Genomic DNA, 12572 nt, shown 5'->3' with positions numbered 1-12572 from the left:
TAGACTGGAGTAACTCTTTTTAGGATTGCAGTGTAGGTCTGTGAGTCTGAGCAACACACCTGGAAGCTACATCAGAGATGCAGGTTAGCAAAGCCTTTTAATGTTTAGTTAGAGTTAGCCAGCATAGACAAGTTGTTATTATTTTCTTTGCCTATTGCTTTGTGCTTTAATAGAGCGGTTCCTTTCCTGCATACACTCTTCCTGATCTGAATTACTTAATAAACTAAATATATTTAACTTCTGGTGTCGAGAGTTACTAACTGAATGTGTGCCTATACTCTCAGAAATGAACCCAGAGGATGAAAAGTCGCAAGCTAAAGGCCACACCCCCATCAGGCTGCTATGGGTTTCAAGCGGCTGTCGGTTCAGCGCTTGAGAACGCACACAGGGGCTCCGTAGGTCAAGACAAATTCTAAATTCTTTATCATAGTAAAGCAAAACAAAAACCAGTCATCTTGGATTTTGTATCTATTAACACATGTTTGCGTTCTCAATATCCCCCACCATGAAGTCCCCCCACCCTGAACCACCCTACTTTGAAGAAGAAAAGAAGCCTCTTGTTCCCTACCACAGTGTACTTCCCACTGGGCAAAGACAGGAAAGTGAATGAACCATCTTCTTTGGAGATGACATTGCACAGATAGGTGAGCGACTCCTCCCTTGATGGGAAGCCATCCACAGGAGAGGTTTTGCATCCCATGATATCCTGTACAAACAAGACAGACGTTCACAAGAGCCATCTACTAGCAAAAGCAACATAACAGATAAGCCCGAAGATCGCGGATTGGAGCCAGGCAGCACCACAGAAATTGTTTGTCTATTTCTGGCTCACACAAGCTGGTTATCCCCAATCAGGGCTTTTTTTCAGGGGGAACGCAGTGGAACGGAGTTCCGGAACCTCTTGAAAATGGTCACATGGCCAGTGGCCCCGCCACCTGATCTCCAGACAGAGGGGAGCTTAGATGGCCCTCCTCGCCGCTGAGCGGCGTGGAGGGCAATCTACACTCTCTTCTGTCTGGAGATCAGGGGGTGGAGCCACCAGCCATGTGATGATTTTCTCCGAGGGCAACCCACTGAGTTCCACCACCTCTTTTCCCCGAAAAAAAGCCCTGCCACCAATGACCTTTTTTGAAGCTGCACAGCAATATTTATTTTGATTTACTTAATGTGGGCATGCTGCCTTTCAAAACCGATTTTCAAAGAAGTTTGCAGCTTTAATACAATGCAAAACAATATCCATTAAAATCAAGTAATAAAAGCTGAGAAGTATTGCTCCACCCCATATCGGAAATCAATAAACAAAGGCCTCTCTCTCAAAGGCTTAGCAGTGGAACAAGAATGATTTTATCAATTTTCTAAAAAGGGGAAGTGAAGAGGAACAACACTTATCCAGACGAAGGGTGTTCCACAATATAGGGGCAGCTACTGAGAAGGCCCTACTTTTAGCAGAAAGAATCATCGATTTTAGAAATATTATACCGATTTTATCTGCTGCTCATCTAATTACTTGTAGTGACTTGTATTTTATTATTCAAGTATGGATTTTTATTTTGGGTATTTGACTTCATAATGTACTTGTCTAAATATGGTTGGAAGTGCCCCAGCAATATTTTTATAAATAAGAAAAATGGTATAGAAATGTATTACATAGGTGAAAGATGATGCTTGAAGCAGATTCTCAATAGCAGATCTAAAAGCAAGGTGCGGGGCAGGAAAAGCTTATATGGGAGATGTTTCCCCAAGATACTCTAGACCCAGTTCACCTATTTGGGGCTTTAAAGGTCAAAATGTTCCTCCACGGCAGCTTTGCTCATCTGAACAGGGTCTCCTGTAGGTGCCAGGCTGCACACGGTTGAAGTCAGCAACATCCCGTACAAGGGCTTTCTCTGTGGTGGCCCCTATCCTGTGGAATGACCTGCCTGAGGAAGTCAGAAGGGCCCTCACTCTCCTGGCTTTCCATAAACAATAAAAACCGAACTACTCAAAAAGGCTTTTTACTCAAATGGGAAGGCTGTATTGCAGGGATGGGGTCTCAGATGCTTCACTAATGAGTTGGGGTTCATAGACTTCATCACCATTTTTGCCTTATATATTATCTGCTGCTTTAAATATGTACTCCTATGTACAACCAGCGCTCCATGTTGTCTAATGTCAGTCCTAGAATTGATTATGTTTTGCTCCAGTATTTTTTCTACTCTGTCTTGGATCCTTATCTTTTAAACATGTATCGGTTTACCTTATGGTATTGTATTGAAATGTACTTGATACTGATTGTATTAACCTCGTACTGTGTAATCCGCCTTGAGTCTCAGTGAGAAAGGCGGACTATAAATAACGTAAATAAATAGAAATAAATAAATTCACCCCTTGCATTAGGCCCTGAAACATTCTGGCAGCCTATGGAGTTACTGCATACATGGAATCACATGCTTAATTTTTAAAGCCAGCTACCCAATTTGATCCTCGGCAAGTGAAGTTAAAGATCGACATGAGAAAAAGAAAGAAGGCGACGGGCTAAGCTGCACCTGCTTCCACCTGTATAAAATCCATTTTTTGAAAATGTCCTACCTCTTTGGTTACTGTAGAGGAGAAAAGGAGGAACATGACACCTTTCATGGGCTCCCCATCGCTTCGGACTGACCCCGAAACATTGTAACCGGCTACAATGAGAGGGCCAGATGCATAAGCATTGGAATTGGTCACTCGCACGGTGGTGCTTGCCTGAAGCAGAGAAACAGGGTCGGTGAGATATACCCAATCACGATAACCTTTCAGGGGTATCTGTATATATCGATGAGCATAGCAAACCACAGTCAAATACATAAAAGGGAAAATCCAAACGTAACTGTACTATTTGATGAGACCAAGTAAAATGTCATTAAGTCCCGATCAAGCTTTGTCATTCATCAGAACTCTTCTTCTCTTAGACCGATGGGACGCATACCAAGCCCATATACCCAAGTTAAGGAAAGACTTGATAGCAACTGTACTAGTAGCTGCTAAGAGTGTGATAGCTACTCTATGGAAATCGAAATCCATCCCTACAATTGACATCTGGTACACAAAAATTTGGGATCACTATCTCAGAAAAATTATTTGATAAAATTTATCAAGTAGAACACTTTCCAAAAACTGCAAATTTTATAGAGAGATGGCTTCCATTCTTTGAATAGCTTGAAAGGAACGGCTCTTTATCGGGCCTAAAACTCTTTCGTAAGTATGAAAATATGAGATCCAGAGGAGTTAGCCGTGTTAGTCTGTAGTAGCAAAATCAAAAAGAGTCCAGTAGCACCTTTAAGACTAACCAATTTTATTGTAGCGTAAGCTTCCGAGAATCACGTTCTCTTCGTCAAATGCATAGTACAGAAGAGAACTTGATTCTCGAAAGCTTATGCTACAATAAAATTGGTTAGTCTTAAAGGTGCTACTGGACTTTTTTTGATTTTGCAAATATGAGAGTTATCATTATGTTAGATATTGTAAGAATACTCTCCTTATAAGTTGTAATTAGTTATAACTTCTTGAATTTAGTAAGTAGTTGTTTGCTTCATTATCTGTTACTAATTCTGACTTTATGTGTTTTGAAATGTTTTGTGTTATACAGTTTCAATTAAAAAAATTTTTAGAAAGGAACTCTTCTTCCGGCTTTATCTTAAATAAAAGGTGCAGGAGGAGGAAGAGAAAACCATGTGAGGTACAAAAATGGTCAAATTGTGCCAAAGGCCACAAGGGAAAAGAAGCAATGGAGATTCTCCCTTTGAAAAGATAAACAGCCAGAAATTATTTGGATCAGGCTCTAGCATTCATTATTCTAAACTATTATATACTGATAAGAACAGAGGGTAAATTATTCCAGCACAAGGGACATGGTGTGTACATGCATGCGTGCAGTGAACAAGCTTTCTTACAAACACATTGCCTTTCTCTTTCAAGCGATGAAGTGCATTTATAAAGAGGCAGGGATGTGTAGGAAACAACCCTCGATATCAGGAGGCACACAGCCAGCCAAAGCTACGGGCTACACTTTAGGCGTGGGGAGAAGACATGGCTTTCCAACCTTGAAAGCTTATGGTAGTTGAAAAGCACAAAACAACCCATCATAAGGATACCTTCCTCCACTGATGGAAAATTGGATCTTAGGTGTAAATATGGTCCTGAAAAGCTACAGCATGTGCAGTTTTAGGGGGAGGTGAAAGGCATGATATGATAGAAGTTTAGAAATTTAGTAAATAGCAAAGAGAAGGGAAATATTTTCTTCTCTCCCATAAGCTGGAGTCACCCAATGATGTAGATTCAGGATGAAAATACAAGCAAGTTCTTCTTCACAGAGTGTGAAGCCAGTAGAACACACTGCAGCAAGATGCAGTGACAGCAGTTTAGAGGATATTACAAGGGGATAAAACCAAAAGAGCTGCTGTAGCATAGTGGTTAAATGGTTTGACTATGAATCAGCAATCTGCTAGTTCGATTCCTACTTCTGCCATGAGCTCTGCAAGGGGCCTTGGGTAAGTCACTCCTCTCAGCTCCAGCTTCCCAGCTGTATTGTGGGGATAATCATAACATTGACTTTGTTCACCACTCTGAGCATGGCACTAATCTGTCCAGAAGGGCCGTATATGAGCACACTGTTGTAATTATTATGAAAATCACAAAGGAGAAGGTCTCTAACAGCAACTATCAGCCACAAAGGCTCAATGGAAGTTCCACGTTCCAAGCAAGTATACCAACAAATACCAGCTGCTGGGACCCAAACCAACAATTGAAGAGCCTTCAAGTCCTGCTAGTGGGCTACCCAGAGACCTCAGGGGGGCTGAGGTGTGCCAGATCCTGCAGGGCGTCACATGGTACCACAAAACTGACTTGCTTAGAGCTCACAAAAATCAATGGTGGCCCCTTCAGCTTCCACATTACAGCCTGACAGTGGTAGATGGGGGAGCATCTAGTTTCTACGGTCATATGTGCACCAGCACTCACTTCTTTCAATATCCAGGTCGGATGAGAGGCAAAGATCTCATATTCTCCAGGAAGCACTTTGAAAAAGGCAAACCTGAAGGAGGAGGGAAAGGATTTGATCATCCAGTGACCCTTGTTAAGCATTCCCACCATATTTTTCTTTTCTTGGCAGTTCCCATTCATATGCAACTGCAGCTCTGCAATCTGGTGCAGTGACCTTCAGCCCTGGGGTGAAAAGAGCACTGCCGGTTTTTTAAATTGCCATTTGGCTGGGCCTGTGGCATAGAGAGCAAGGGCCCCACACCTCCCAGCCCTCTTGGCAAAGATGCGGAGAACAGCAGGACAGTGAGACATCATTCAGTAGGGAGTAGAGATGGCCGCAAATCGAATTACGACCCAAAAAAACCCACGAACCAGGCCGGTTCGGGGTTCGTGAACCAGTGGTTCGTGAAAGCTCGTTTCTGCTGCAGCCATTTGAGGGGCAGGGAGGTCATTTTTGGCCTCCGCTGCCACCCTGCGGACCTGCACAGCAGCGGAGGAAGCCGAAAACAGCCTTCCCACCCCTCAAAAGGTAAGTGTGGGGCTGGGGCTTGGGCAGTTTAAAGGGCCCTGCCGCTTGCAAGCACCAGGTCCCTTTAAACTATCAGCTGGCAGGCAGCGAGGGAGGGATCCCCCCCTGCCGCCTGCCAGCTGATAGTTTAAAGGGCCCTGCTGCTTGCAAGGCAGGAAAGCGCCCTTTAAACTCTCAAATGCCGCTTTCCCTGCTGCTAAGCGGCCAGGAAGGGGCATTTAAACCCCACGAACCACGAACTGGTTCATAAACTGGCCCCAGTTCATGGTTCGTGAAAACCCACGAACCTCATGATTCTTTTTTTTGTGGTTCGTGCCCATTTCTAGTAGGGAGAGGATTCCTCTATGGCCCAACCCTGGGCTTGTTCGCCACTATGCTAAACCTCTCAAGAGTCCGTCTTGTGTTCCTGACTCTCTTGGGAGTGCTGACTCACAATCCATAGCTTGGCATCGGTGATATCATAACCCTAAACCCATCTCTTCCTACCACATCACTCCAGTGTCAAGTGACTTCCTGTCACATGCTCATACATCAGTGGGTCCTAGACCCAGAAAGACTGAAGAGCACCACGCCAACTAATAAACTACAGCTACAAATACAAAGTATGCAACCCAGACGAAACCATCCATACACTCACTTTCCTCCCGGCTGAGTGACCGTCACTTGAATGGTCGCCTCTGAGCCGGCATTCTTCAGTGCAACCAGGACACCAGCAGGACCCAGGTCTTGACCTTTGCTGAGAACCTGCCAGGGTTAATGCAGCATTATTTCAGTTTTTAGGAAAAACTGCACGGCTCCCTATTTCCACAGCACCTCCCCAAAGCACACAACAACCAATCAGGCAGGCAGCAGCAGAACAAGGAAAAGAGGCCTCACCTTCCCATTTACAGAGAAGCCTGTAAATACAAAATTAATGTCGCCTCCTTTAGTGCAGATGTCATTGATGCCGTCCACATGGATGTCGACACTGGTTGGCTCTGGGAGGAAAGTTGGAAAGGAGGAAATGAAAAGGAGGAGCCTGCAGCATTTTTCTTTGTAAACCTTGCAGCAGCTTCTAAAAGACATCCTCACATTTTTGCAAGTCTGATCTATGAAAATGAACCTTTGCTTCCATTGCAAATTGTTGAGCGGTGCAGGGGAGCTAATCTGTGCCAGGATGGCCCGACTCGCTACATTTTTAGCAGTGCACATCCCACCATCTTTCTAAAGCAAGTGACCAATTTTGAGGCACCTGTCTTTATTTTTGAGGAGTTACACCTGTCACAGACAGATCCTTTTATTATTATAGTAAAAAGTCCAGTTGCACCTTTAAGACTAACCAACTTTATTGAGGCATAAGCTTTCGAGAGCCACAGTTCTCTTCATCAGATGCCTCTCTTTTGCAACTACAGACTACCATGGCTAACTCCTCTGGTTTTATTATTACAGATTTCTATCCTGCCTTATCTCTTTTGATTCAAGTGGTGAACAACATAGCAGCCAAATTGCAAAGGCATAAGTTAACAAAACCAAAACAGATTAAAAGACACAATTTAGCAATTTAAAAGCATTCAGACTCTACATACCCAAGAATTAAAACATACAGGAGCCAACAAATTCTTAGCCAGCCCTGCTGGAAAAGACTGCCCTCTAAGCACTAGGACTGTCCATTGCATTAAAGGCATTTAAATCAATTAAATCTGCATATATTTGCATATGACTCACACAACAGTTTCAAAGGTGGAAAGAATACATTGTTTATATTCCAGGCCTCTTCTACAGATAATAGCTGTTATCTATACTTCTTTTAAAAAAGAGGAATCGTATTAAGAACTGATCAATGTTATCTGGGGAGTTAAATGGGTTAATGTAAATGCTGCAGCCCTACTCTAAACCACAGAAACTTACCTAAATACTTTATAACAAAGAGTCCAGTAGCACTTTTAAGACTAACCAACTTTACTGTAGTATAAGCTTTCGAGAATCACAGTTCTCTTCGTCAGATGCATCTGATGAAGAGAACTGTGATTCTCGAAAGCTTATGCTACAATAAAGTTGGTTAGTCTTAAAGGTGCTACTGGACTCTTTACTATTTTGCAACTATAGACTAACACGCTAACTCCTCTGGATCTAAATACTTTATACTCTAATTCTATGGCCCCAGATGTTCTACCTAGTTGCACAAAACCCAATCACTTATCTTTTATGATAAGAAGAGTTACACCGCCCACACTTCCACAAGCCTTATGCGTTTGCTACAAAGGAATTCTAACGCTGACCCTCCCTTTGTTTCCAAACCCTGACTGTTATCATTCATACAGCCTTAAGCATTCTTAAAAAATGGAAAGGTGGATAAGGAACACTCTAAACATATCAAACTTGCTCTTCCCAGTGGTTTTTTGGAAGTAAACTGCAAACAAGTGTGGCCCCAGTTTACAGCAGGGCTATATGAGGACTTAACCCTTCCACTCTGCATGGCTTCATCTATCAAAACTCACACACAACTCCCCAATGATTAACTCTGGAAAGAGAAGAAATAATGGTCCACCATAATAACAGCAGAAGATAGGGGTCAGAAGGTAGAAAGATGGAAACTTCCTCTATGGCCTTCTACCGTTTTTCCATAACTGAAATTCATTCTCTGGGAAAATGAGAGCCACTTTGTGTAGTGGTTAAGAGTGGCAGAACTCTAATCTGGAAAACCAGGTTGGATTCCCCACTCCTCCACTTGAAGCCAGCTGGGTGACCTTGGGTCAGTACAGCTCTGCCAGAGCTCTCTCAGCCCCACCCACCTCACAGGGAGATTGTTGTGAGGATAATAACATATTTTGTAAACTGCTCTGTGTGGGTGTTAAGTTGTCCTGAAGGGTGGTATATAAATCAAATGTTGTTGTTGTTGTTATTAAAATGACTGGGCAGGGGGTGGGTATTGCCAAGAACATATGAGACTCCCTAATGTAAAGCAGTACATAAAACTGATTTATATACAGGTACATACCAAAGCTCCACCCTAGGGGAGGTTCAATTTTAAGGACAAAATCCCCCTAAAAAAAACATAAAAATACATCACACAATAAAATTCAACCATTTTCTTATCAGAAAATCAACCACTGAGACTTTTTAGCTAATAATAAATGTTATACATTTCAGCACAATTTTGATGGGATTCTTTTTATCAACTTCTGTCGACTAATTTAAGGAGCAGAGAGGGTGAAGACATTAGGAAAACTTCATACATGTTAACACATTCCTCCAGGGTCCTAAATTCACTCCCCAACACCTCCAGTTTAAAGGATCGCAGGCCGAAAAAGGTGGGGTGGCAAAGATTTCTGACTCACACCTTGGAGAGAGAGATCAGGGACAAAGACTACAAGCTTAACCAGAACAGAGGAATATGGCAGCTCACTCTGAGAACCTATGCCAGCCACTGAGACATCCACACAATATTTAGTATGCTTATAAATATCCCACCAAAAGTACATAGATCCAGAGGAGTTAGCCGTGTTAGTCTGTAGTGGCAAAATCGAAAAGAGTCCAGTAGCACCTTTAAGATTAACCAACTTTACTGTAGCATAAACTTTCAAGAATCACAGTTCTCTGTGATTCACATCTGACGAAGAGAACTGTGATTCTCGAAAGCTTATGCTACGGTAAAGTTGCTTAGTCTTAAAGGTGCTACCCAAAGTATAGAACTGGAATTAGGCCTGCAACACCATCAGCAGTTTGTGAATTCTAATAAGGGCTAGCCAGGCGGCAGGGGTAGCTACTGCTATTTTATTAAAAGAAGACAAGGAGCTAAGAATTGCCTGCATCCTACAAGGCAACAGAGCTTCACAAAAGTTTGTTCTCTTTTACACCATAAATGACAGTCGTGAGCTAGTTAAAAAACAAAACCACGCACTTAACAGAATATATCTTGGCAATTCAGTATTGGCTATTTGGCATTCAGACTTGGCTGTTAGTTACAAAATCAAGTTATAAAGAGAAATACTTCAGATGTGATATCACAGAGCTGCTTACCTTGTCATACAGAGGTATCATGAAATAACCATTGTTGGGTGCACAATCTGTTTGGTATTTCAAAGTTCCGTGCTTTGTGTACAATTTAATCTGCAAAACAAAACCATGGGGTTGAAAATATTGTCGCGCTACGCAAGTGAGAAGTCGCCAAGTGCGCAAATATACAAAAGGAAGATGTACTTCCTTCTAACCCAGAAATGGAAGCGCATCTTCGATTAAAACTTAGATGCAAAAAACTAAGAGAGGCACATGACACATTCTGTCCCCACGCTTATTGAGGAATTTATACCCCCCTTTCCTCCTGTTTGAGAATCCAAAGCAAGATGCCAACATTGTTCTTCCCTCATCCATTTCATCCTAGCATCCATCCTGCGAGGTGGGTCAGGCTGTGAGACAGTAACTGGCTTAAGGTCACCCGGTCAGCTTCCACAACATGATAGAACAGGGATTTGCACAGGGGTCTCCCAGATCCCAAACAAAGAATAATGACTACACTATTTCTGCCCACTCCGTAGCCTGCTGCAATATGAGGGCCCTCTCCCCCCTACACTGCAGAAAAATCAGGGAAGAACTGCTAGTGGGTGTCTGGGGTCCCACTGGGCTTTGGAGCAAGCACAGACGTTTATTTGATTCAACCCTTTATACCCTGCCTTTCTCTCAGGCCTGGAGATCCCCAAAGCAGCTGACTACTCTCTCTACATGAGATGCCTTGGCTATGGTGGTCAAGTGCAGGGAGACACAATATTAGCCAGGAAGCATAGTTTAAAAAGACTGAGTTGCTGTGAGGCTACTCAAGACAGAGTGTCAATTTCATCTTTGCCTCCCCAAAGGGTCTGTAAGTTTCACCTCTCCAGTCTAAAACTGCGTGGGATCAACCAGAAGGCAGCCAGGAATAGAAATGAGGTGGAGCTGCCTTCCCCTGTAAGGCTTGGGCCTGGAGAGGTTACAACGGGCCAGAGTTTCCCTTCTAGTATTCTACAGCCCCTTCACACCGCTCGAGTGCACAGCAAAGACTCTGCCCTGCCACCGTCTCTGTCATTTTAAACTACCCTTCCCAGGTTGCATCTCCCCACATGTGTCAGACTTATTGTGGCCTCATCTTGTGCACGCATTCACTTTTCTAACATTGCACCCGTGTCCGATGTCTCGTGTAGAGAGACTCAGTGCAGCGCCTCCGGCTTGGGCTGGGCCCGGGGCCCCGTTGCGCCACAGGGAACATTTCACAAGACTTTGCCCATTCCTGACGCCCGACGCCCGGCCGCACCGGCTGAACGTGAACTGGGCGATCTTGGGAAATGCCTCTTGCGCTTTTTAACCAACAGCGCGCCCAGGCGGGCAAAGGCGCTTCCCCTCCCTGCTGAGGGAGGCTGCCCACCCCCCTGCTCCGGCACGCGCGCCCGCTCCCCCCGCGCCCCTGGCACCCCCCAGCCCGGGGTCCCCCCGCCGCCGCCGCCTCCCTCCGGCCCCTCTCGCCTCGATCAGCGCGTAGTTGATCTCCACGTCGGACTGCACGAAGCCCCCGCAGCCCACCACGATGTCCTCGGAGGCCCCCCAGCAGCAGCCCCACAGGAGCAGCACGGCCGCCCAGCCCCGCAGCATCCCGGCGGCGCGCAGCAGCAGCGGAGGCGGCCGGCAGTGGGAAGCGGGAAGCGGCGGCGCCCCGGCGATGCTGCCCTCTGCTGCCGGGAGGCCGGAAGAGCCGCTTGGGGGCCGGGGGAGCTCTGCCCCTAGCCCGTCGGGGCTTGGGGCGCCTTCAGACCGCCCCCTCGGCCGTCCCGCCCCCCCCCCCCCCCCCCGAGGCAACTTCGCTTTTGCTGATAAGCGACGCTGACATTTTCTCCCATTCTCCCTCCCGACGGCTCCGGTGCACGGGCTTCTTCCTCCCCTGTTTTGCATTCACACGTGCGGGTGTCGGGGAGGGGGACAAAATTCGGGGGAGGCTGTTCACTCCGCTCGCTCTGGAAGGTGCTTTTGGAAATCCCTCCCTCGGCCTGACCTACCTCGCAGGGCTATAGTGAGGATAAAACTCGCAGGGCTATAGTGAGGGCTACTATTATTTATGTCCCTTATAGTCCGCCTTTCTCACTGGGACTCAAGGCGGATTACACAGTGTGAGATTAGTACAGTCAGGATCCGGACATTTCTATAAACAATGCCACAGGGTAAATAAACACAATTTTACGAAGACATAGCATTGGTAAGAATCCAATACAGAGTTGAAGAAATGCTGAAACAGAACATAAGCCATTCTAGGGCTGACATTAGACCACATGAAGCACAGGTAGCTCATAGAAGCACACATTTAAAACAACAGATAGTACATAAGGCAACTTCGTGGTGAAGTCTGTGGTCCTTAACTCATTAGTGAAGCATCTGAGAACCTCTCCCTACAATACAAAAGCCTTTTTAAATACCAGTGACTGTATACCCTGTCCTCAGCTCCCTGGAAGGACGGCAAAGTGAAGGACAGGAGAAGGGGGAAATGCAAGGCGGGCACAGAAACTGCTCTTTGTTAGCCTGTTTGCACTACCAGCAAATGACATGGCTTCAAGGGATGCTTTGGTTGGATCTGGGTGGTGCATGGCGAGGACAGGGAAAAGAGTCACAACAGAGATCCACACTCCACAGCAATATGGCTGTGGGCGTGGATTGCTCTGTAGGTGCCTTGCGGTGCCATCCTGGACAGAGTTGCACCTTTCTAAGCCAATTGACTTCAATCCACTTCATCATCATCATCATCAATAATAATAATAATATTAATAATAATAATAAATTTTGTTGTTTTTTTGTTTCTGCCCTGCTCATTGTAAACTGTTTTATTGAATGCCAATAAAAGGTTGCTGACTGAATAATAATAATAATAATAATAATAATAATAATAATAATAATAATAATAATAATAATAATAATAATAATAATAATAAAGTCTCTGGTGGAAACTTGTATCAGCTTAGCAAGGCCAATCAATAATAACATGCAATCTTTATTTATTATTGATTGTGTTGTGTGTAATTCAAATAATAATAATAATAATAATAATAGCAGTACT

General features: G+C 44.6%; 1 protein-coding gene across 1 annotated transcript in view; it reads right to left on the bottom strand.

Annotated features, from left to right (window-relative positions):
- The window catches only part of LOC129338850 (BOS complex subunit NOMO1-like), a 42382-nt gene extending 31243 nt beyond the window's left edge, over nucleotides 1–11139 (bottom strand). Inside the window, exons 1-8 of the mRNA XM_054993362.1 lie at nucleotides 10997–11139; nucleotides 9524–9613; nucleotides 8502–8547; nucleotides 6401–6501; nucleotides 6162–6268; nucleotides 4975–5047; nucleotides 2569–2721; nucleotides 569–706 (exon numbers count right to left, since the gene is read on the bottom strand). Coding sequence (XP_054849337.1) covers nucleotides 569–706; nucleotides 2569–2721; nucleotides 4975–5047; nucleotides 6162–6268; nucleotides 6401–6501; nucleotides 8502–8547; nucleotides 9524–9613; nucleotides 10997–11122 — 834 coding nt within the window. The 5' untranslated portion in view covers nucleotides 11123–11139. The remainder of the gene's footprint in view (nucleotides 1–568; nucleotides 707–2568; nucleotides 2722–4974; nucleotides 5048–6161; nucleotides 6269–6400; nucleotides 6502–8501; nucleotides 8548–9523; nucleotides 9614–10996) is intronic.
- Nucleotides 11140–12572: the final 1433 nt, after the last annotated feature.

The sequence above is a fragment of the Eublepharis macularius genome, chromosome 12, assembly GCF_028583425.1.
Source record: "Eublepharis macularius isolate TG4126 chromosome 12, MPM_Emac_v1.0, whole genome shotgun sequence".
Classification (NCBI taxonomy): domain Eukaryota; kingdom Metazoa; phylum Chordata; class Lepidosauria; order Squamata; family Eublepharidae; genus Eublepharis; species Eublepharis macularius.
This window is presented reverse-complemented; position numbering and strand designations above follow the sequence as displayed.